This window comes from Hakea prostrata, chromosome 8, assembly GCF_041222555.1.
Source record: "Hakea prostrata isolate BN-2017 chromosome 8, UWA_Hpros_2, whole genome shotgun sequence".
NCBI lineage: Eukaryota > Viridiplantae > Streptophyta > Magnoliopsida > Proteales > Proteaceae > Hakea > Hakea prostrata.
In genome coordinates, this window is record NC_142607.1 from 43,932,939 (window position 1) to 43,958,895 (window position 25,957).

The 25,957-nt window shown below is 37.3% G+C and overlaps 2 protein-coding genes and 1 pseudogene across 3 annotated transcripts in view; 1 reads left to right on the forward strand and 2 right to left on the reverse strand.

Annotated features, from left to right (window-relative positions):
• Nucleotides 1-3,102, forward strand: part of LOC149008054 (proline dehydrogenase 2, mitochondrial-like) — an 18,226-nt gene extending 15,124 nt beyond the window's left edge. The window contains exons 5-6 of the transcript XR_016175064.1: nt 2,739-2,852; nt 3,003-3,102. The gene's annotated coding sequence lies outside the window, so the exon portion shown is untranslated. The remainder of the gene's footprint in view (nt 1-2,738; nt 2,853-3,002) is intronic.
• LOC149008055 (putative inactive ATP-dependent zinc metalloprotease FTSHI 3, chloroplastic) lies at nt 2,635-5,153 on the reverse strand (annotated as a pseudogene).
• LOC149008056 (serine/threonine-protein kinase STY13-like) lies at nt 4,850-14,515 on the reverse strand. Of its 2 annotated transcripts, none has more exons than XM_089165677.1 (6): nt 13,408-14,515; nt 12,378-12,510; nt 11,965-12,157; nt 10,257-10,363; nt 6,826-6,984; nt 4,850-6,036 (listed from the first exon to the last, which is right to left on the reverse strand). In XM_089165677.1, the coding sequence occupies exons 1-6, from the start codon at nt 13,638-13,640 to the stop codon at nt 5,749-5,751; spliced, it is 1,113 nt and encodes a 370-aa protein (XP_089021803.1). In that variant the 5' UTR covers nt 13,641-14,515; the 3' UTR covers nt 4,850-5,748. The 2 variants fall into 2 exon arrangements, with proteins under 2 accessions (XP_089021803.1, XP_089021802.1); XM_089165676.1 differs by having other exon boundaries at nt 10,257-10,381.
• Between the last annotated feature and the right edge of the window lie 11,442 nt (nt 14,516-25,957).

The following is a 25,957-nucleotide window of genomic DNA, read 5'->3' on the forward strand; positions in this document are numbered from 1 at the left end:
CGGGAACCTCCATGAGTCGTCGCTACTCTCCCCTGCTTTGCAACTTGCTCCTTTCCTCTTCCATGAATCCCTTTGTCCTAAAACCTCTGAATCTCCTCTTACGCCTGTCGTTCCTCCCATTTCGGTGAATGAGTTAGGTTTTTTATCTAACTCCCCTAATACCCCTCCGCTCTCCTCCCACAATCATTTCTCCCTCCCCATTTTACCCCCCTTCCCTAAAAGCCCCTTAATAAACCCCTTGGCGCATGGGCTTGAGCTCTCCAAGCTCCGCCCTGAATCACCCAAATGCTCCTTATTAGGCCCCTTGCCCCATGGGCCCATGCCCTTCAATCCAAACTCCGCCTATGACCCAATCCCTAACGAGCTTGAGGATCCTCTATCGTGCTGAGTGTAGAAGGATTAATTGCTCTTAAGAGGCACAACCCATTTGGTGACGATTTCTTGGTTGACCTCAAGTCCACAAAGAAAAAGAACAAGAAAAAATCCGCAAAATAGTCTCTTTGGCCATTATTCAGCCCATCTTCTTTGGGTCTTGCCCGTGTTGCATTGTCAGTGCTTTTTAATCTTTGCTTTATTTTCTGCCATGTTGTAAGCGTATTGCTGTCTTTTAATACAATTTCTTATTTAATCCCAAAAAAAAAAAAAAAAAAAAAAAAAGAATCAAGAGGCAAACAAAACATAGAATGTATGAGCTGCAACTTAAGTCAAACCCTGGCAAGCGATGAAGTGGTAGAGCTTGAGGAGTGAGAGCTACCACAAAGTGAATGCTTTAGATGTCTTGTTCAACCTAAGGAAGATCTCATATAGAAGATGATGTTTCCCACTGATAAAGTAGGATGGATGAAGTATAGAGTACATCAGGAGTATTATGTGACAAACAAATGCCAGTAAAGCTTTATGGGAAATTTTACAGAATAGCACTAGACCAGCCATGAGTTATGGAGTGGACTGTTGGGCAGTTATGAAAAGCACCATAGGGTAAGATGCTTTTAACAAGGATGAGGATGTTGAGGAAACTGCACAACAAGACTAGCAGAGAAAGTAAGGATGGTTGTGTTAGAAAGAAACTGGGAGCTGGGTTACTTGGGTTATATAGGCATGCCCGATGGATACCTAAGGATGCACTAGTAAGGAAGAGTGACCAGATTCAAAATGAAGAAAGTATAAGAGGTAGACAGTGGCCTAAAATGACTATTGGAAATGAAGTAAGAGAAGATATGCTTCCTGCAGGGCTCAACCCATGTATGATCACGAATAGAGTTGTTTGGAGGACAAAAATGTATGCTGAAACACTTTGCAGAGGGTTGATCTCGGGATGTTTCTTTACTTATTAACCTTAGCTATTGCCATATTTGCTATTGTTAACTCAACAGCCCTTTTTACTTTTGTTCTTACTCTACATCTGCAAATTTCTGTCGTTTGCAAATTTTAGTGCAGTTGAATGTTAATGGTTGGTAATAAGTGAGCGGGGAGTGACCAACACAATAAATGGTCAATGATAAGTGAGTTACAAGTGACCAATACAGTAAATGATCAGTTGATGACCGAATTTCAGTCACTTATTGGGATTGTGGCAGTTATGACAGTTGGCTCGTACTTTAAATTTGAAATGGGAGTCATGGCAATTATGGTGGTTGATCTTCTATTTGAATTTCAAATTTGAAGTAGAGGTTATGTAAGTTATGGCAGTTGATCCCTATGTTTGAATCTCAAATTGAAGTGGAAGTTATGGTAAAATTTAACTATCAAGAAGATGATGTATTTAAAGGAAGACTTGGAGAGAGAAAAGAACATCGTCATCATCAATTTTATCAACAACCCTACTACCCTGCAACAATGTAGATTTATCCTTATATATTTTTGTTTGAGTTTCAGTCTTCTCCTAAAAGACCAGAACAAGTTTCTCAGTCTTCTCTCAAAAGACTATATTTAAGTATTAGAGACGCCCAAGGAAAAAAGATGGAGTCCTCAATTGCTTGGAAGTCAGATCCAGGTTTGATGTTTTCTCGGAGTCCTTGGAACTCGAAGATGCCGGCACACTTCACGCATTGGGCATGCCAAAGATGGATTTCAAGTAAACAACTCCTTTGACACTTCTCTTTCAGATCCATGTAGCTGAGAACCCACTTACTTGGGATAAGGTTAAGATTTTTCTTGCTGATGACTTGATGTTCTTATAACGCACCGCTTTCTGTTGATTTCTGATAACTCAATGATCTTCATGCATCCATAAGGCCTTGTGAACAGAGTAGCAACCAGATCTGATCATCCTAAACTGGGTAGCTGGTTTGCTGCTAAGTAGGGTTATAATTTGGGTACATTTATGCCCCTGCTAAAGTTTCTAAAGACCACCCATGGGCCCATCAATCTCACATTCTGTTCTTCCACTTCATTTCTATTCTTGTTTTCTAAGACATCAGAACTGCCTCCCCTTTCAAATTCAGAACTAACTTCTTGCTTCCTCAGATTCTAGCCTTCCAAATCAACCTTTCACTCTTAAACTTTATACATCATCTAGCCAAACATTTTGTGTTAAAAGCCTACACCTTAGGTCTTTTTTCACCCTAAAACACGTCTACCCTTAAAAATAAAGATTCAGTAGGAATGAGGGGGATGTGCATTTGAAGTATGAGATTAAAAGATTTGTAGGCTTAACTCCATAAGCTCCAGTTTAGGCATCAACATCCCCCACATCTTCAGACTGCCTGCTTGATTAATGGGCTGCTGCTTTTTTGCAGGACTACTGATGGCAGAAAGTTGATGGTGTGACAACCACATTAGAGGAGTCAAAGATGTTGACGGAGATGGCACAGATATTTAAATGCTTCTCATTAACACTAGCACTGATTCAGGTATTGAACTATAAGTAGTTCCCTTTTCTCTCAACAAACTAAGAAGAAATTACCCATCATGATCTATCTTCCTAGTGGAGTATTGCCTCTGCAGAGCAGATAGGGCTCTTGAAAATTTTCTAATCACATTGTTTCCTATCACTGTTACAGTTTCAGTATCATCTTTCTGGCAACAAAAGTTTCTGAAGATGGTTGATTTTCCATCTTAGTGTTCTCAGTACCCTGAGAATTAATGTCATAGAATGAATATATGGCGAGACCCTTCTTCGAAGAGAACTTTTGATACAGATCCACTCTGAAGATTCATTAACAAGACTGAGAGTATCACACAACTCCAACCCTTACAGAAAAGAAGAAGGGAGGGTTTCCCAACTCAAATTGTATAGCTAACTATGTCAATTAGAAGCCTTTTTTCTATTTTCTTTTTTTCCACCATAGTCACCTCTTTTGCCCAGATGAGTATTCTCGTTTCCTCTGTTCCCATTGACTCCTAATTCTTATATTAAATTCCAACTCACTTCTAGATTTATAACTACATTAACGACTGAATGTAGAAAAAGATGCTGAACTAGAACAGGACATAATAGCTGAAACAGAAAGGTGGCGTTTTCCCAGTTGAATTACGAAACTCTCTCTACAGTATAAAACTCTGTATTGATTGAAGAATGAAACCTGGTTACCTGAACAAACCATAAGTGGCTATAATGAAGGACAGCCATCTTGTATCTAGAAAACAAATAATTGACTTCCAACTGCTCAATCCGGAAATCAATTACTTTCATTATTCAAGATTGAACTCTTTCCGCGGAAAAAACCCTCAGAATTCATCTGTTTATCAAGCACTATTGAAATATTGGATCCAAATATGATCGAATTTATGTAAGAAAACTCATGCGGTAACTGTATTTTTTTGGATAAATTACACGTAGATCCCTATATCTACAATCAATTATATTTACCATTTGTGAAAAGAAATCAATTATAAATACCTTTACATCTGCATTTCATTTTCCCTTCTTTCTTTTCAACCCATACAAATCAAGCTCGAACCATCCGAATCAATGCCCAGCCCTGATTGATCGTAGCATCACCTATCCTCACAAGGTTTGTGATCGAGAATTGGGATAAGTAACCAGCCAAGACTGACGTGATCATATTGTTTGAAATGGGTGTAAAAGTCAAAATGGATTACCTAAGGGCCTGTTTGATTACATGATTCTAAAGATTTCAAATATCTAGAGATTTCAAATCTATGGAGTCATAATTTATAAAATTAAGTGTTTGGTTGTGGAATGAAATCTATGGATCCATCCTAAAATAATATTTGATCGCTTTTTGTGATGTGCTGTATAGCTTTTTGAAATCTCGATTTCACCCCTTACCCATAAATTTATAATTCCGTTTGTGTAAAGGTGATCTATGATTCTGAATCTAGATTTTTACAACCGCGGGTATATTCTCGTTTATGAATCCAGTTTGAAATCTCTAGATTTATGAATCCGAAGATTTGAAATCTCTAGATTTATGTAACCAAACAGGCCCTAAAAACATGTAAAAGTAAAAACAATATAAGAGTAAATTGCACTGGCACTCCAAAATGGAAGTCGAAAAACACTTGACACTCCATTTTATGTTTGAAAAATACTAACACTCCAAAATTGAATTTTCATTAGACACATTAGTCCAATTAGTCATTGAAACCATTAAATCGTTGTTTATTTTTTTCAATTCTAAAAATATTCCTATCAAAATATGAAGGAAAAAAAATAAAGAGTGATTTAATGGTTTTCAGCAACATTAAGAATTCAATTTTTGAGATGTCCATATTTTTTAAGCATAAAATTGGGTACCAATGCTTTAAGACCTCCATTTTGGGTGCCAGTGCAATTTGCTCAAAATAGTAAGTGTAGTTCAAATTTGGGTACGACCTGTTCCAACATCACTTCAGTTATGATCAACAATTCAGCCTATATCAAGCTGAATTGTTAAACTGTTTTATTTTCACAAATTGAGGCAGCTTTAGCTTTCAAGTAAAGTGTTATCACAACTCCGTCTTCATAAGACCATGCTCTCAAGTAGATTTAAACTTTCAACCTCATACCAAGGGTTTTTGGCCCTTACCAAATGAACAAAACCCTCGATAATCTACCTTTAAATGGGATGTGTCAAGGCATATGTTGACCACACACCAAGCCTCTGAATGGTAAAGCCTCCAAGGATTCCACACAAAAGCAACTGAAGTATTTGGACCATGGAAATCCTATCCTTACGGCTTGTAACAGGGACCACTGATGAATCCATACAAATGAATTGCCACTCTAGTGGGTCTATGAAGATAAAATTCCCCAAAGAAAAGTCAGGAAATCACAACTCCCAACCTATATCGGTCTCCAATTGAATAAGGGAAAACACCCAGTCGAAGTTGCATTATCATTCCAGAAAATGCAGTAAAAATGCCAAAATAGGCACTAAATATTGCCCAAAACTAACCAACCATTGCCTTGAGCAATTCTAGAGTGTTTTCCAAGAGTCAGGACAGTGTTGAATAGCCATAATTGCCACACGCCTGTGCAGTTTGGGTAGTCACTACACGTACCCAATACAAAAACAGAAGTGCTCAAAATAAGCAAATGTTATCGCTTTACAAGAAGCCCTTTTGGGGAGTAAATGGTATAAACAAGAGGGTAGACAAGGCATTAACAATTATTTTCCATCTTTTTCTCCTATATTCATTTTCTCTGTGTGGTTCCTCATTAAATACTAAAACCATGTCATTCCAGTTTTCTAACCATTGCATGTCATGGCTCAAGCATTTAACCATAGATCAACTTACCAAAGATATTCCTACCGTTGGACTGACTTCCTTGGTCAAATTAGATCAACTAAATTCATCCCTTCAGTGACTGTTGTTCTTAGTTTTTTTTACTGCAAAAAGTTGGCGAAGAAAAGAGAACTTCCGTCCTGCACGTGCAGATGACTCGCTGATCGCATTATGACGACTTGTTGCTGCCTCCTTGGTGGTGTCTGGTTCAGGCAAGGGAGGTGTGAGGGTGAAAAGGAATGCATTGAGCATGCGGATAATTTGACTGAAGCTGGGGCGAACATTGGGATCTTCGACCCAACATGATTGCATGATGAATGCGAGATCAGGAGGCAAGTCCTCTGGCAAATTTGGCCTCGCTTGCTGCTCTTCCAAATGACAAAACATGGTCAACTTGTTAGATCTCAAAGAACAGTATTACTATGGAACTATTTGAGTTCCTAATAAGTAATGGTCACAAAAAGTCACCCAAAAAAAAAAAGAACTGTCAGGAACTCTCATTTAACAACATAGAGGGATTAAAAGAATACATTCAAGGGAATGCAAAAATAATGAAAACCTTTGGAAAATTTGTGATTATTTCTAAGCCTGTACAACTAAAGCATAACCTGGAAGTATCAGGAATTCACTATTTTGGAGTCAAACCCAGTTCTCTGCAGATTTCATTAACAGATATTGTTGATACTCGTAAAGTTGTAAGAAATAGAAGAAACAGGAAAAGCATATGGTGGCTCTATATTGAGGGAAAAACCTCACATGACAACGTTCTCTTAAAAATTAACATCTAAACGTATCTGATTTTTTTTTTTTTTGTTTGGGGGGGGGGGGAGAGAATGATCCGTGCATCTACCAGAATCACCAAGAATCCATATTCCTTTTACATAATATAATCCAATCACTTGCACAGTTGAACTTAGTCAACCAGCTTGAAACATCTTTTATGAAGAAACAAATTACTACCTTATAGATCATTGCGGTCATAGTGCAAGGTGAACACCAAGGTACGGTAACCCATGGAACTACATAGCATTGAATTCACAGGATCGTAGCAACAATTAATAAAGGCTCAAAAATGAAGAGGAAGGCTAGTTCCTTGACACTGAAGCAATCTCATGCCAAAGTAAGAAGACAAAAAATGTAAGACCTCCTCACCTTAAAGGCAGCAGCATAAGCAGCCTGCAAGTTTGACATGCCTTCAAATGGCATTCGATTGGTCAGCAACTCCCATAGGACAATTCCAAAGCTGTAGACATCAACTTTGTTATTGTAATGTTTCTTCTCTCCCTGACGTAAAGTCACGGTGCTGTATAACTGCAAGGCCAAACTGATTCCTGATAAAAACTAGTGTTTCTGGCTACCAGAGAAGTACAGAGGTAAATTTTATAAGGAAAATGGAACTTTTTAACTAAAAAGAGGCTAAGCAACTGGAGTCTGGATGTTTTGGAAGTACCAGCAGTTTTTCAGGAGAACTGCATACCCAAAGGTGACCATAAAAATGGTTCAGAAAAAAATGATCACCATCTAGTGCACAAAAGCAAATCAGCAATCACAGAAATAATCCCAAAACTGAATTGATGACAGGAGATGGTTACAAATTTATAGCTACTAACAAAACGAATATAAACATGTATCCTTTTTTCATAACCTGAAAATGAAATAAAAGGCTCTCTTGGACTCAATGTACTCCACTGTCAACTCATATAAATCTACTACAAGGTTCATAATCTAACATTGTAGACAAAATTGACTCCTGTCAAACTACCTGTCAACAACCTCTAAAGACCATATCTCAACTTAATGTTAAAATTACAATCTTTACCCCTAAACTTTACCAAAAATTTTAATCCTTAAGGAACTCAATAAACCGGATCTAGGCCTAGGCTTCCAAACGGGATACAGCTTGTCCAGCCAAGCCTTTACACCTGCTTCAACCTTATAATCTAATCTGTACCTACTTTGTTTCAAATCTTGGCTTTAGGTGGCACTTCAATGCAGTTCAAACTGAAAGGTTTCAAGAGTCGAGATCATATCAGCCAATCCATCAAATTAGTATTCAGAGTGGAACAACCGAAATCTTACCCCTTGGGTTGGCCAATCAGTCCACTTGGCCACACCTTGCTTTCATAACTGAATTTCAGTTTCTGATGTGATTTTGCAGCAGTTCATCATTTCCTCGGCCAATAGACACAATCCCAGAGTTCCTTGGGGTTCCTCTTCCCCCCGCCCCTGTTTTTCTTGTTATTCTTGCTTTTTCTGGCATGTTCAACAGTCATTATAGTCCAATCCAAATTAAGATCAGCAGAGACCAATATGATCCAGGATCCTGTTCTTCCAAGATTCTGCTTTTGAATGTCCTTCTGCTTCTTAGGACTGGAGTACTTTAACAGGAATCTAGAGAAGGGGAAAAGGCAAGAATAAAAAAAGGAGAAAAGATGTGGATCAAGTCTGTATCAAAGTCGTAGCCATTTGATTAGAACCTCACCAACCCAGAGGATGGAGATGATGGAGTTTCATTAGTGCAGCAGAAAGTCTCACTTCACAAGTCAGCAAACTGCATTTCAGACCATTTTAAGATGTTATATACTGGCATATTAACTAAGTTTTTTCAGAACATGTACTTAAGCATTGTTTAAGGCTTCAAACCTCTTGGGTAACTAAACCTAATTTTGAACAACCTTCTCAAGTTTTACATTATCTCTAAATTTCCATTAGATGTTATGATACGGTATATACCCATCTATGGAGGTATCTATGGACTCAATTAGAGAAAAGTGAAACTTATGGGGACAAGCTACCTCCAGAAAGTAGCTTCTCCAGACAACTTTTTTTCTGAAAACACAACAAAATAAGGAGGACAGAAGAGAACCCCAATTCAATGAATAATGAGGTTGCAAGATCTCTTTTCAAAAGTCAAAATGATATAATGGCTAAATATCAAAAGAAAACTACCCTCTCGGATTCAAAGAAACTCACCAGTCAAAAGTTTATTCATAAGATCACAGTATACTATCTCAAAACCTGAATGATAAATACAAAGTAGCTGAAATACTATTCTTCTTTTGATATAGAGAAAGCCATCATCAAGCACCTCAAAATGAGAGATGGGGGGTGGGGAGAGAGAGAGAGAGAGAGAACCTTCTCTTTCTTCTTTTTTCTCAACTCTTGCACAGATGGAAAAGGTGAAGCTAATTTCTTCTTTAGCTCCAATTTCAATGAAGAAGGCAGATTAGATTGAAAAGAAACACAGAGCCCAACTGGAAACAAACATATACAAACTGACAACTGATGTAGGTCCCAAAACCTACCAACATGGAGGACCAAGGCCAAGAAGTCCAAGGCTTGTTGCCCAGCAGCATAAGGAAGCCACTTGAACTGTCAGTGGCGAGTTTGTAATAAGACCCACAATAGGCTTCTTATTTCTGTTTGAGTCTACATTAGGTGAAGTCTATTAAGAGTAATGCACATTAATTAATTACACCTTACAGGGGACCTGATACACATTAATTAATTAGTCACTATTGGGGACCTGATATATTAATTAAATAGTGCTTATATTTCAATTCAGTGTTCTACTCAAGTACAACTAGGAATGCAATTGTAAGGCTATAAACCCCTGTGCCTGTAATAGTTCAGATTTCAGATTACTAATATTGACTATTACAGCCTGTGTGTTTGCTTAAGGGAGAGATTCCTCCAGCAGACAGCAGTGGCAATGAACCTCCAGGTGCTCAAGTGATATAATTCCCAAGTTTTGCAATTGAAGACACTCTTTGCCAGTGATTGCAGTCTGCCTAGTTCTGTCCACTTCCATATCAATCCACTACAAGGCTTGTTCTCCAAGTAAACTGGTAAGCCAGCATTTGTTCACTTCCATCTTCCACCCTTTTATCTTATGTTTGATTCCCAACCCCTTTGGCCCCTTCTGTACAACCCCTTAGCCTTCCACCCATATTATTTCCTCTATTCTGTATTTTTTTCCTTTGATTTTCAGATTCACTTTAACACCAAAATTTCCATGGCAAATTTATACCAATAACTTGGAGGAACCTCATCCACATGCCCCTTGAGTCACAGCTCCAACCAAATCCTCTAAACCCATCAACCATAGGAGTCCTACTAGGATTCAAACTCCCACCTAATTTAGGACTCTCGAACCAACCATCATGTCTAGCCAATTTTTCACACTATATCATCCATAGGGGCTGCTGTACGAATCCCTCAAGAGTTCCATTTAAATCCGACCACTAGAAATACCCAGAATACCCTCTACAATCTAGTTTGAAATTCTGGTTTATGGGCTGATTTCATTGAAGATCATGGATGCGTGCTTCCTCGTTGGGACTCCCCACTCGAGGCTGCATCAATAAAGGCAGGAAACAAGTAAAGACCAAATCTACATGGAAATCCTTCTGAGCTCAACATTTTGTTCATGTTTGCCCCCACTTATTCCAAAACCCAAACTATTGATTAATCAACACTGCTCATCTCTAGATTGTTCTCACTCAAGCATACAGTGGCATACAAATAAACTTCAACTATCAATTCCTATGATCTACATATCTGTAAGTCAAAAAGGCACAAACCTCAGGAGCCATCCAACGGTAAGTTCCTGTTTCTGCAGTCATCATCTCAGTCACAGATTCCTCTCTTGCAAGACCAAAATCTGCTAATTTCACGGACTTCTGATTCTCTGTAAGCAACAAATTGTCTGCACAATTAATTTTTGCATCAGATAATTAGTAAAGGTTCAGGTTCAGTTGCTCTTACATGATTCAAATGAAAACGCAACCCAAAACCACAATCAATTTTTAAACGGCACAAGAGGAACTCCAAAAGTTGTCCTCAAGAGTTAAAACATCTTCACCCAAGAAATTAGCACATTTCAGAGAAATTAGAGCATCCATATAATCATTTATATCAATAAAACTATTTGCTTACTGTTCTCAGGCTGCAAACCATCCTTGCAAGATATAATGTCCACTTAATGTGAAGCACAGCTAATGACCTGATCTAGATTATGTTCACACAAAAATTATATTTTACATAAATTGGATGAAATTATATTCCATTACAACCAAAGTTAATCCATTCAGGCTTGAATTTCAGTATCAAACAAAGTGATCAGAATGATTTTAACTTCCCCATCTTGTAACTTAAGATATTTATCGGGACGTTGAGAAAAATGTGTGGTAAGGAGTCCACACAATCGAAGTGTACAAAACTTCTAGTCTGCTGAAGTAGAGTAACACTTGTAATCTAAGCAATACCATTTCAGGTGAGCTCTGCACAAAATGCCTAACTTATAAACACAATCCTGGGCCACTGCTAAACAACTTCCTAGGCTTTTGCTAGGAATTGGACATAAAAAGAACAACAACTCAGCTTAATCTCATCCAAATGTGGTCGGCTACATGGATCCATCCAAAAAGCAATAGGGATAAAGGATTAAAAATGAAAGAGAATTGTGAAGAGACGTACAAAATGGAAAATAAGAGTAAGAGTATAGCCCCTAGAAAGAGGAAAATCTCAGCTTCATGGTGTCAACAAGATGGCCTTTTGCCCTTCAATAGGCTGAGAAGTCAAAAGTGGCATATTCCCCAGACTAAGTTTGTTTCCACCTCTCCTATAGTCATTTGAGGCCTGCCCCTAGCTATTTTAGATCTTTCATCAGCATGTAAGGAATTGAACATTAATATTTTCTAAAGTTTTACCTTTCAAACAGAATTCCAATATTGCATGGTCATAATATGTGATATGTCTGGTTGTGCATAAATTATATTTTTCTCACCGGGTATGCCAATGAAATATACAACACTAGATCAATAAAGCATAGTTGTCAAGGCATCACCTAGGAGTTCAGAATGTCCAGATGGCTTCTTGTGTCCAAGGCAACAGTGTGCCTAGTTTGATGCACTCGCCTTGTGAACTTGTGAAAACATACCTTAGATTGTACCAAGTTTTTGAAACTCAGTAGTTTACATATATTTATGTTAATTGCTTCTTTTTCATTTTAATGAATATGCTTACAGTATATCCCATGCTTTGCTTATTATATGTTGGCTTTTTCAAATTAAATTATTAAGCCATTGCTAGCATAATTATATCATGTTCCATTAACATGGCTATTAAGTTGTGTCGCACCCTCCAATGCCTTGGGTCACCTAGTCACCTTGACAAGAAAACCTCTAAGCTGATATTTAGTGGAAGAAATAGCAGCAGTGAAATACAATAAAAAATAAAATATTGACCATAGAAAATTCAAATGTCCTGTATTTATACTGTCATTCTTACCAGGTTTAAGATCTCTATGTATAATCCCATTTGCATGTAGACAATCCAGGGCCCGTGCAATATCAAGGGCAAAACCTATTGCTACAGAAAGATCTAATTGTTTTGGACGGATACTGAGTAAATACTTCCGGAGTGACATCCCTGGCAACAGTTCTGTAGCTATCACCATAGGATCTTTACAAGCTCCAATGAACTGCAACGGGATCAGAGAAGATAATTGAATGCAATGATAAGAGAAACTGAAACAACATCAAAGTAAGAAAAGAGGAGAAAGTATGTAAACATAAGGTTGTAATCCACCAAGGATGTGAGATACAGCAGCCATTCTGAAGGCTCAGGACTACTGAACCAACAGCAGACATGCAAAATTATCTAAACCCTTGAAAACTAAACATTCTCACTAAATAGATGACCTTGACAAGGTTCTCATGTTTCACTCTAGACATCATTGTAACTTCACGCATAAAACGGCCTTCAAGTTTAGCTTTCTCTTCTGGGGTACTTCCACTATTGAGAACTTTGACAGCAATAACTTGATCCCGGTACCTAAATTACAAAAAGGAGGCGACACATATGGATATATTAATAAATCAAATATTACCAAATAAATATTAATATAAAACAGAGCATTTGTCAGAAAAGCAAATAATAGGCCAAGTTGCATAAACTGGCAACATAAATGCCATACTAATACTGTCCATACAAGTCTGTTGCATTAGCATTTTGGTACATTGATAGAGCCAATGTTAAAGTTATGCAATCTTTATGCCTGCATGTATTAAGTGTCACATATCTAGAAATATTATCCCAGTTCTGTGAAGATTTGGTGTATCTCTAAGTATTACACATGAATCTTAATGAATAATATGCGGTCCTGCATGGCTGCGCCTGTATGATACTCAATATGTTTGTAGGTCACTCCCCCTGAATTCAAGTTGGAAAAAGAAGTGAGGGAGAACCAAAATCTGAAAGGTTTGTCCTGAACTCTGATAAAAGTAAACGTGAATACTTTACATATCTTTGGTTCTTGGTGAGTGGATAGGAGGAAAGATGTAGTCGAACCAAAAGCAATAAATGTTAGTCAAAAAGATAGGACACATGTCCCCTCCAACACATGTTTTTGAACATTCATTTTCAAAAAATGAAGCGTCTTAGTTGTTAGAATGATCCATACAATCAAGAGGAGAATTTGTAATAAAATTTTGAAAGAATGCCTTTTTAGAATAGCATAATTCAGGATATAAAGAAAATTCTTGACCCCTTGATCGATAATTTGTAGCCTTCAAGAGTATTAATGCAAATAATAGCATATAACTAGATCTCAAGAGCAGAATGAGCTAATCCAAGCTGAAAACAAAATCAAAAGCTAAAACAACGAAAATATGGAAATTACAGTTTATGTATAGCCCATCAAAAAGACAGAGAAAGCTCCCCTTCATTTACCTTCCTTGATAAACTTTTCCATGCGCTCCCTCCCCAATTTTAGACCCGACAAATAGCAATTTTGGATCTATCAGTAGTTTCTCATCAATCTGAAACTGTGGCGTTGGGACCAATCCATTCTGTGTGACTGGATGCTTCTCGAACTGATCACCAACCTCAACTGAGCTGTTCCTTGCCGTCTGTTTCAGTTCCCTTTCACCTCTACCTTCTTTGCTCTCTTCCCCACAACTCATGCTGCAGTCTCAAACGATCGCAGAACACTTCATTTAACTTGTCCTCCTACTCCAACACCTATATGCTCCCTCAAGCTCAGCTACAGTAACTATGCTAAATTTCATGAAATCCTGCCTTCCTCTAAACAAAACCAACCATCCATGCCATAAAGGATCACTCTTCGCACAGATTACAGAAATCCACAGGTATTTGTATTTCAAGAAAAATTCCACTAACCTCTCAAACCGTTCCCTTCATTTCTTTCCAAATTCATTTATAACGCTAAGCTAACAAACAAAACCTCAACATCGAAAAAGCGCTCATCACGAAAGACAGCACTCGCTCAAACGACGGTTACAAATACTAAAGCTACCACAAAAACCGATGAGGAAAAAGAAAAATTCAAAGTTGCAGCTCGGACATCGGCAAACCAAGGAGAAACAGAACAAGAATAAAAGCTCAAATCCCCTCCGTTTACTGTTGTTAAAGATTCTCTGCAACTCGTTCTTGTATTTTTTGAGAGAAAAAAAATGCTCGAACTTCAAAAAGCCAATAAGAAAATTGAAAAATGAACAAGAGAAGAGAAGATAAGAGAGCTCGAAATCATAGAACTTGTGGTGTTGACTGCTTCTTGTTATCGTTGTTGAAGTAGAAAATAGTTTCCGCAACTACTGATTCTGAGATCAATCAAAAACAAACAAAAAAAAAAAACCTTGCCAGTTACACCTAAAGCATCTCTTCTATCTCACTTTATGTCGCTCTTTAAGGCTTTGAATCACCATAGCTTTCTGCGGAGCTAATGGTGAAGGAAAGCGTCTCACTCAAGATATTCTATCTCCAAAGAGTTTCTTCTCTTTCTTTCTTTCTGTTCTCTTCTCAGGGTTTCTTCTCTTGGGAGTTATTGTTTCAACTGAGGAGAAGCGCGTGCGAAAGAAACTAAGAAAGAGAGTGACGAAACGTCTTCCACACCACAAATGAAATTTAGCCACGTGGATAGCATTGGAAGGTAAGCAAGCGTTTGTGGTGGCAACGTCAGCGATTTGGAAGTTCTTGGTCGTCGAAGAATAGCCGAGATGAAGACTACCCACACGGATGGAGACAATGTGATCTTTTTCTTCTTCTTCATCTTCTCTCCCTGCCGACTTGATTTTTTTATTAATTATTATATTAGTTTTTAAAATTCCAATTATCCTATCCCTTTCGTTTAAATAAAATAATATAAATGAGCAGATTCCATTGCTTGTTATTCGCCTCGTGCTCAAAGAAAAGTCAAAACAAAATGACAAAACTTCTTTATGAGATCCCACACTATTAGAAACTTATCGGGAATACTTCAACTTCTAGACCGCAGTGGATTATTTTGCACCCATATTGTGTCGGTAGACATATTTAAGGTCTATTTTCAATAATTTTGACAAATCTTATCAACAAATTATGCATTTTTCCCCTCTTTTGACAAGAGGATTGTTTCAAAGAAGATGTTTTGTCTTCTTGGTATTAAGGTTCTTCTGAGCTAGTTTAAACACCTTGACTAAGGAAGGTAGTTTTATAACTATTTAAATATACAGTAAATTAATTCATGTTGGGTCCATTTCATCAAATGTAGATGGTTAAACAACCTCTCAATTTGGGCAATTCAAAGGCCAAGTGGTTGCTCAGGTACTTTTCAAGCCATCCTCAAAATTAGAATGGAGGTAATCGGTTGTGTTAAGAATCTCATTAAAAATGGTGAGAAAACCAATTTATGGTTTGATCCTTGGCTTGTGCATGGTCCTCTTTGGAAGCCGGGTATATTAATTGCACCAGCTCTTGGCCGATCCCACGGTGATACTGTGAAGACCTTGATTGCAGAAAATAATGTTTGGATAAATCCATCAGCAGATTATACGATTCAACAAAGATGGGGAGACATTAGTTCAACCAAACTGTACTTGGTGATTCCTCATGATTTACCAGTATGGGTTCCAACCTCATCTGGCGTATTCTCGCTCAAATCAGCATGGGAACATATTCGTCAACGACGTCCGTCGGTTACATGGTATAAGGTCATATGGGGTAATAGATGCCAAAAACGTTTCTCTTTCATCAGTTGGGTTGCTGCTAAAGAAAGGTTACAAACAAAGGATAAACTCATGAAGTGGGGAGGTGTGATTGATAGTACATGTGTCTTATGCACTCACGCTAACGAAGATCATAATCATCTTTTTTTTCAATGTGGATTTTCCAATGAGATTTGGTCTTCGATACTAAAGCTCAACGGATTTAGACATATTACCACTGGATCATGGAAGGAGGTGCTTGCATGGGTGGCGAGATCAATTCACCTGGTAAGACTCTAATGAATCAAATACGGTGCTTTAGCTTTGTATGTACGGTGTACGAGGATCTCGCGAGAAAGAAACTTAAGAATTAACTCTCCTAATCGGCGAAGTCCTACAGCGATACTTAGCCAAATTGTTATGGAAACACGACACCGCTTTTCGTCAACATCAGACAAGGTGCCAAATAATGCGAGAACAAGGGAATTTTTTCAACGTTGGCAGATCCAAGCTCGATTCGTTTTTGACATAGAGAAGATGTTTCGTTGGATACGGCCACCAGACGGTTGGATTGCAGTTAATTGCGATGGTTCTCAAATTGGTAGCCGTGGAGGCTATGGGACACTTGGACGTGACAATACTGGCAAACCAATATTTGCCATAGCCGGTGGTATGCCAAGCCTTAACATCCTTCATGCTGAGCTTAAAGCAATTGCTATTGGCCTACTGAAAGCTCGCAATTTGGGGCACAACGAGTCCAAATACGATCCGATTCCGAGTCGGCTATTAAGATGATACAGAAGATTTATCGGGTTCCATGGTATGTAGTAGATCTTGTGCAACAAATTCATGAGCTGACTGGGGATTTCGTTGCATGTTCTTTTGAATATATTGTGCGTGAAGTGAACTCTTGTGCGGACTTCCTGGCTGGATTCTCGCAATCCACCCAAGAATTCCACCTTCACCCCCTTTATCTCCCTGAAGCTCTTTCCTGTCTTATTAGGAATGATGCTAATGGGAAAAAATTCTATCGTCTGTAAACCCTTTATTTTTTAAAAATTTTAATATAAAGCTACCTTTCTCCAAAAAAAAAAAATATATATATATATATATATATACATAAATATTATATATATATATATATATATATATATATATATATATATATATATATATATATATATATATATACAGTAAATTTTATTAAATTTTTGATCCATTGGTCTTTGCCAATTAAGTCAACTTTTTAAGATTGCTTCATAGACGACTAATGGCGTGTAATTACATCCATATAGTGATATTCATATATAATTCGAGAATCCATGTGATAACTCACCAAAAAACAATTTCTGGTGTTTGTTTTCGGGAAAAAAAAAATTGTTCAAAAACCATTTGATAAGAGTGTTTTGTTCCTAGTGATTTTCACAATATAAATAGAAATTTTGTTGGTTTCTATTTCTTGAAAGAAAAGTGGAATACACTAGATTTAAATGAGATAGCTTTAGAGAGGGGTATTCATAGAATTTGGCATTGTAAACATAAAAACCATGCTAAAACGCTCTCATACTACAATAGTAGTCTTGCATCATTCAATTCTTCTTCTATATCTCTAGTGACCAAAGGTCTTCTTCATCTTCTATATCTTCTGTGAAACCCTAGTTCTTATCTATGCAAAAATGGGTTTCTAATGTTCATCTTCTCTATTTTCATTAATTATGATTCAATGCTTGTTATATTGTTTTTTTTTTTTTTAAGCAAAACACTTAGTAGATTATCAAATGGTCCCAAATATGGGTTATAAATGGTCCCAAACATAAGACAAGGCTTTGACTCTAACTTGAAGTACATAACCATATTTTTTTCCACCATGACACATATGGTGTTGCTCGTCACCGTGCTTCTATTTGTCTACATGTAATTTAAGCTAATTTAAGTGCTTCAAGAGCACATTGCCTCGTAAAATATTCCCTTCACTCTTCCTTTATGTTGTTTATGGGATTTAGTTTTTTTTGGGTTATAATTAATAGAAATTTAAAAATTCTATCTTTACTGCATAATTAGAGATGAGAGTTTCTTCTAATCCAACTCCTCGCAAATGAAACAATCCAATAATATTGTAGATATAAATCCATTTAATTATTTAATTAACTGAATCGTAAGGGTTTTTTTTAGATTAATCTATCATGTAAGAATTTGTGAATCTTGTTTGTATAAATAATTAGATAACTTTTTTTAGAATTTTTTACATGTCACTCACTATACTAGGGTGAAACTCTGGTTCTGCATTATAATGGCTTAAATTACATGTCACCACTTGTTAAATTACAAATTACTTCCGTTAGGTTTTGAACCAAGATTCTATGAAATGGTTGAAAAATGACCATAATACCCTTAGACAGTAAAATAACATAATTACCCTCCTTTTTGTGGTAATTATCCCATTTACTCCCTCCCATACCCAACTTTTAGGTGCGTTCACCTATATTCTACTTATACCTCGCCAGAAACCGTCCACCTTTGCCCAAAACCACTGTACCCCTGCCAGATTCTCTCTTTTCTGTTGCCCCATTTTTTTAAGAAACCTTAGTTTTCGTAAATATCATATTTGCAAGAAGAACAAATCCGCAGCAAAAAAATGAAAAACAAAGAAAGAAGTCACTGGTTCCATCAACGCTCTTGAAGTAGATATGAATCTTTCTGTGAAGTTCGTGAGGTTTTGATCATGAAATTGCAATGGCAGATCTACACTTGATTACTGACGGTTGTTAATTTGATCTTCTCTTGTTTGTGTTATGTAGGTTTTGGAGATTGCTTGGACGGATTTAAAATTCAGAAATATAGACCTTCATTTTGTTTATTTGGATGTGAAATGATAGTTCTTACTGGTTTTACTCTTACACCACTGGCTTTATGCACTGTAAAATTAAATAAGCAATACGGAACCAGACAGAACAGTGACATCGCCATCAAAGGGAACAAGAACCATTCAACCTGAAACTAAACTCACTAATGGAGAATTGAATGGAAAGATCCTGCAAAGCTTTGTGGTTTTTAGGGTTTTCCAAGTTCTCTATCATCTTCTCCTTTGGGTTTATTAAAGAACAAGTTCCTAAATTAATTTTTCAAATTATCTCTTTAGTTCTACAAGCAGCTAGGGGTGTAAATGGATAACCGAAATTTGTTTCCGAATTCACATATGCATCCGTTTAGGGGCATCTGATCTGTCCTATTACTAATAGGATGCGGATATGGTGTACCCCTTTCTTACCGATTATTATCCGTCCGAAAAAATTATCCGATTAAGTTATTTATTTAGATTTATTTTTCTTATTTTTATAAATTGTGTACCAATGATATGTGACTATTTTTCTAGATTTTCTACTAAAATAGCTACTAAAGTTGCTAAATTTCTTAAATTTCAAACTTACCCCTCGCAAATAAATGGTAAAGATGTAAACATACACCAACGCAAAGCTGGTCTAGTGGTAAAGATGTAAATATACAATCGAAAATTTGTAGCTAACGAGTTTATATTAGGGGGGATATTACTAATATTGGTGCTCCCAAATGGGTACAAACCCAAGACCTCCCCATGGGAGTTTGGGCTTTTGACCGTTCAACTGAGAGTTTGGGCTTTTAACCGCTCAACTAACCCACCATTGGCAATTTTCCGAAGAGAATCTGACGACAATCGAACAACTAGAGGAATACAACCATCAATTTCATTTACTTTTCTATATTTTAATTGAGGAGAGAAGAGAGAACTTCATCAATTTTTCCTTATAGGTTTCATTTATAAGAACGAAATCTCAAGGAAAACTAGGGTTTCTAAATAAAATCAAGAGAGAGAGAGAGAGAGAGAGAGAGAGAGAGAGAGAGAGAGAGAGAGAGAGAGAGAGAGAGAGAGAGAGAGAGAGAGAGAGAGAGAGAGAGAATTCGACAGGGGTATGGTGGTTTCCAGGGCAGGTAGGCAGTTTTTGACAAGGTGCAGGTAGAAGATGGTTCCTAAAAATTGAGTATGGGAGGGTTTTAAATGGGGATAATTTCATCATTTTACTATCCAATGGCACTATGGTCATTTTTCAACTCACTTAACAAAATCTTGGTTCAAAATCTACTTGTGGGTAACTTGTAATTTAGTAAGCATGTAACGTATAATTTAGGCCACTATAGTGGGTAACCCAGAGTTTCACCCCTATTATAGTGGGTGACAGGTAAAAAACTATTTCTTTTATTTTTTTGAGAGAATGTTTTATGATCATACTCTTGACCTTATACTCACGGTCCGACATGTCGACCTGTGTCGCCGTGTCGATGCCTGGCGACACAGGAGACACGGCGACACATGCTGACTTATCGAGCGACTTCTTCAGGATTGCTGATCACCGGAAAATGGCTTCCACCTGCAGAACTTACCGACAGCGGCTAAGCGGTTCTCCTTTCCGGCGAATTCAAACGCTCCACACTCTCTTCTGTCGACCTCGCATGTGAAAAAACCTTAATTTCCCTGACTTCAAAACCAAGATTTTGATTCTGACCACACATCGGATTCTTTGGATCGATGAAACCAAGAAGGAAGGTGCAGCCGTGCAGCATCGATCGCTCTTGGTGCTGTTACTCACATATTTTCACTAAAGAAATTGTTTAAAACCATGTTTGGTAAACCTAAGGTTCAATTTCAGGTATCTACTTGGCGGACGGGCGAGTTGATGAGGAAGGACCGAAGGATCGACAACGATGGTGAGGTTTTGGGAGATTTGGAAGTCGAAAAAATCGACCATCGGCGATATATTGCTGATAAAAGGTAAACTTCGTGTCGCTGGGGGGTTTCGTGTAGCCCCCAGCGACACGTCAATTTATTGCCGTATGTCGACGATATATCGCCGACACACGGTACCATGCTTATACTATGAGAGGTTTATCTTTTACCAACTAATCGAGCCAACTCCTTACAGTTAATTTTGTTCTTAAATTAGATAAAATAAGGATGGGATTTGATATATATATTTTTTTTTTGCCAAAATAAAAGAATATATATGAAACAGTTTAAGTCATAAGACTTATACAAACAAGAAGAATCCACAATAAATAAAGGTGTTTAAGGAGTATTTACAAGCACCCTTAGCAAAAAAAATCAACAAAATCATTGTCAATCCTAAGAATATAACTAAATGAAACCCTACCAAACAAAGAGCAAAATTGCAAAATATCCATAATTAAACTGAAATTCATCTAATCTAAAGAGGATTGGAGACCTTAGAAAGCCAAAATCATAAGTAAACAATCCAAATAGATAAGCAAATCAACAACTTCTAAAGAAGAGTCAAGAAAAATGTCATCTCTAATGTCTTCAAGTTCAACTATAATTATCGAAGAACTAAATCCAACCACAAAACTGCCATTATAATCCCACATAATGCAATTTCTACCTATAAACTTAATTTATGGATGTGCAATTGGAAGCTCGAATGAAAGGGATGGTTTTGAAAGCTGATTTTGGGACCAATTATTAAATGCACCGAATGATTCTCCAATCTAGTGGATCTAAAGCTGAAAACCTTAACCCAATGAAAAGTCCACGAGAAAGTTTAAATTATTATTTTTGTGGTAATGAGATTGTTTTAATTTTTTTTTTTTTTTTTGGGTGAACAAATATTGTTATGATATGGTATAATAATTAGTTATCTCATGAACAAGATTGGTTAATTATCAATAATTTGGGGTGGTTATCACCACAATTGTTTGTTTTACTTCAAGCAATTGCTTGAGTACCTATCATTTGGAGAAGTTAGTCATTCTTAATGATTTTTATTATTCTAATTCGATGGGCTATGTTTATAGATAGATTAGAATGTAGGGTGGAGACCCACCTCTTAGATGCGGGATCCATTTGTTTAGAGGTGCGACCCCTACCCTATGTATTGTAGGGATCTTTCACGTACCTCTCCCCAGAGATAGCGAATCCAAACTCGTACTATATCTCTCTTCACACGTGGCTTAAGAGCTCATCACCTATGCATTGAGCCACCCCATTATTGATGAATTGATGTTGATAGATCAATTGGGGTCGGACAAATAATTTAAGCACAAACGTGATTAATGGTATAGAACTTTCCAGAGATGAATCACTATGATGACAAAGCATAGTTTACACTCATGAAGAGGTGAGTTATATTACCAAAAGACGAAAAAAAGGGAGGTGGGTGTTCGAATCATTCATCAAATAGCGTCTTTAAAAAAAGAGTGTGAGGTCCATGATTGAGACATAAGAGAAGGTGCCCAAGAATATGGACACATAAGAATTATAGGTTTCTTTTTTTCGTAACTCAAATAAATTTAAGGGTGCCAAGTGGTTCAAGAAACAAGTATTTGGTTAGAATTTGACTTGGTCTCAACCAGTGAAACTGGGGTCCAGATCTGGACCATGCATGTCTTAACTTGTTTCTCAATTGGATACCATAGATGATCTGTTAGATTGAATTTAATGACAATTAAGTTCTTGTGCCCTGTCCTTGTCTAATTATGTTAGTATATTGAGTCTAAATTTGATTATGTTAGTTAGTTCTTGTTTGGTTAATGATATTCAAACAGATAAAATAAAGTAAAATTTTGAGATACTAAATGACTTGATTAAGTGAAACCTAATTGATAGTAGATGGATCTCAACTCTAGAGTATATAACAAAAGTTTGAGATCGTAATAATTAATTAAAAATAAATTTGTTAGGGTCTATTTGGGTACATGAGTCTGGAGATTCTAAATATCTAGATATTTTAAATCTATATGAAGTCATAATTCATAAAATTAATTGTTTGGTTAATTTGAATTTATGGAATGAAATCTGTGAATTCATTCTAAAAAATCTACAGATTTCATGAATCCAGTGATTTTCACAATCAAACGGGTATAAATCTCCAATTTATGAATCCAGAGAATTCAAATATTTGAATTCTTGTAACCAAACAAGCCCTTAAGTCTGGGTGTTCTTGAAAATGTTATCATTCGGGTCGAGCTTCTTACTATTAAGTGTGGTTTGAATAGATCTCGTGAGCAAGTTCTCTTGCACATTGAGGTTCAATTGGATTACAAAATAGCAATGGAGGCCTTCATGCGTGGTTACCTTGTGCTATAGAGAGTGTTTCAGCCTCTTATGAAAATGTTGTGGGTGACCTGAAAGGAACCACAAAACCGGAATGGTTCAATCAACCCAACCCGACGGGTTGATGGTTCAGATAAATGTTGCACGCCAGCTGGAACAAAGGAGCTTCTAGGCTGATGAAAGGGTAGACTGGAGCGAGCGGCCCGCTGACAAGTCCAGACGCCCAGTGTCTTTTCAGCAAAGCCAGCGGCCTTTGGGGGATCCTTGATATCTCCTCGTTTGCAGTGTCTCATAGCATTAATTTCAGCAATAAATGTCTCGAGGGCCGTGCAGTGATAAGGGACAACTTGGATGCCCAACATTCGTTTTACGACTGCCACAAGGACTGTGACACCACTTTTTGTCCTAAGAACAACGTCACATCCAGCCAACACTTGAGTTGACTCCTTGATTACAAAAGGTGTTCGCAGCAGCCCTGGGGTCTGCAACCGTCAGAGGAGGACGTCACTAGGTCACCGTAGCCATCTCCACCATTGAGCCACATCGTTAAGGGTCAGTCGGCCATTACAGGCAAAGGAAGGTTACATGTTCGTTATAAATAAAGGCAGCACTCTCAGGTATAACCAGAGCTTTCTCCAGCCATTACTCTCCCTGATAACTCCATGAAAAACATTCTTCCGCAAACCCTTAGCATTTATTCTGTTAGCATTGATTCTCAACTTCTTCCTTAAAACTGACTTAATCATTGAAGGTGGTTTCCCGTTCTCAGAGGCGGCCCACTCTAAATCTTGTTTTGTCGCGGCCCACTCTAAATCTTGTTTTGTCGTCAGGAAGCTAAGGTAGGCCGAAACCAGAAAAAACCAGGGTTGATCAAGGAAATAGATCTTCCCCACCAACAGAAACTAATCAAGCGCTGACTTTCTTGCTAGTTTCATTTGTACATAGAGAGATCAATCATGTTATTGACTAGACGTAGAAGACACCTCAGGTGTTAACTAATTTTGTGATGTTGTTTCTGTATCTTCTTCCAAAAGAAAACACACACGCTTACGCAACTTGTAAAATTTAGTAAGTTATCTTAGCTAAGATTCACTAAATAACGAAATTTGGCTTAGCATTAAAAGGGTGATTCGTTTAATAGAGAAAGTTCAAGCAATAATTGTTCTTAAATTACTACTTTATCACGAAAGATAGAAAAGTGGTCTATGGAGAAAGTTGCCATTGCACTTGCTTTAAAAATGGATCATGAATTACTCTAATGAAAAGCTTGCTCTTTTTTAAAAGTAGAAGAGGAAAAGAAGAAGAGGATTCACACATTATGGTTAGTCTTTTGATAAAGTAAAATTGAAGTAGAGGACTCTAGAGGTTAATACCAATTGGACCGGGTCTGATAAGAAATAACAAATTTTTTTTTAATATCTGGTTTTACTGATTTTTATTTGGGTTTACTTTATTTAATCCACATTCGACAACAATCTCATACGTTGATTTTAACTTCTACATTAGAGAGTTGGGATTCTCTATTTACGAGGTTAGAGGATTGTGTTCACTTCTGAATCACATATTTAAGAGGAGTTTGGATCATCTCCTCCAACTGCTCCCAAGATATTTTTTCACCACACAGTCGTATGAGAAACATATATAAGTACTGATTAAAAAAGTTCAAAGATGGGATCATGGGACCCCCAAATGGGTTTTACATGGACCCTATACGACTGTGTGGGGAAAAAGCTTTGGAGTAGCACATACTGTTCCAAATTCATTTAAGAGGGGAGTTAAACTCTTGGTCCACCTTGTAAGTACTCAAAGGTGTATCATCCTTATCTAATGCAAAGGAAAAAAAAACTCAGCCAAGAAAACATCATCTTCAGCATCTCTTATTGGGAAACAAATTGAGACCAGCACTTGGAAATTTATATGGAAATGTCAAACCACCCCAAGAGTTAAACACTTTATGTGGTGAGCTTGTGCAAATGGCTTAGCTATTGGAGCCGGCGTAGGAACATGAAAAGTGAGTAAGGTTGCTTGAAGTGTGTGGGGAGGAACTGGAGTGAACATACCACATTTTCTTTAATTGCCTCTTTGCAAAGGCACGTTGGATGGTATATTCATTCGGAGGCTTGGCTCATGGCCTAACCCAACTACAATTTTGGGTTAAAAACCTTAAAAATGTATTCAAAGGCCCAAAAAACAACCTCATATTTAGAAAGAGATCATGTTCTCTGATGGAACTTGCAAAATCAGGGGAAGAAGCAGCCATGGAATTTGCTCTAAATCCCAAAAGCAAAATGCTTCAGGGACCTTGTATTTCTATTAACACAGCAAAGGAATGGACTCCCCCTCCCCCGTCTTGGTTCAATTAATAAAATTAATACATACGCAACACTTAAAAGTGAAGGTAAGGTAGGAGGACTCAACTTCATTATAAGAGATTCAAGAGGTAGCCCTTTGTTAATTCGCAGCATCTCAGATTGCTCATTTTGATAATATCCTAGTGGGGGGGGGGGGGGGGGAAGCCTTAGCGCTTAGAAGTGGTGCTCTTCAAGCCATAGCAGAGATTCATGATCATGTGCACTTGGAGTCAGACAACCTAGAGCTATTCAAATGCATAAAAAACCATGGATATCCCATCCCCTCATGCATCAAATCCATTGTGGAGGATATTAGGAAAATTGATTCTGTTTTTTTATCTGTATCTTTTTCTTACATTCATAGGAGTTGCAACAATGTTTCTGATATCCTAAGCCCAGAGAGCACAAGGTCTTTCAGGCGACGCTATGTGGCTTTCGTCCTCTCCTTGGTTATAAAGTCTTTGTACTCTTGTTCCCTTGGGTCAGCCTGTCTAAATGAAAGTTAGGTTACCAAAAAAAAAAAAGTACTCAAAGATGGACTCCTCTTGCTTTAATATGATGGATGGATGTGAGGGGAACATAATCCTCTATATCTGCAAATAAAAATTCTAAAGAAAAGTGTCAAACGTGAGCTGAGATTAAGCGTAGTAGTCCACACACATACAATTATCTTGCTATTTTCAATTTGTAAGAGTATGCATATCGCCATGCAACCATAGATTATAAATTGAAATATAAATTAACCGTAACAAGCATTGAGATATTTTAAATTAGGATTATAATGGGTGTACCAACGACTTTTTTTGTATTTTTATGGTTAGACTCCAACTCTAGATCCAAATTATCAT

Excerpts from the sequence above, each read along its gene's own strand:
- LOC149008056 (XM_089165676.1), bottom strand. The coding sequence starts at position 13,640 with ATGAGTTGTGGGGAAGAGAGCAAAGAAGGTAGAGGTGAAAGGGAACTG. Across the intron at positions 12,158-12,377 it reads AACATGAGAACCTTGTCAAG|TTCATTGGAGCTTGTAAAGA; the intron begins GTCATCTATTTA and ends ATCCCGTTGCAG. Across the intron at positions 10,382-11,964 it reads ACATAGAGATCTTAAACCTG|ACAATTTGTTGCTTACAGAG; the intron begins GTAAGAATGACA and ends TTAATTGTGCAG.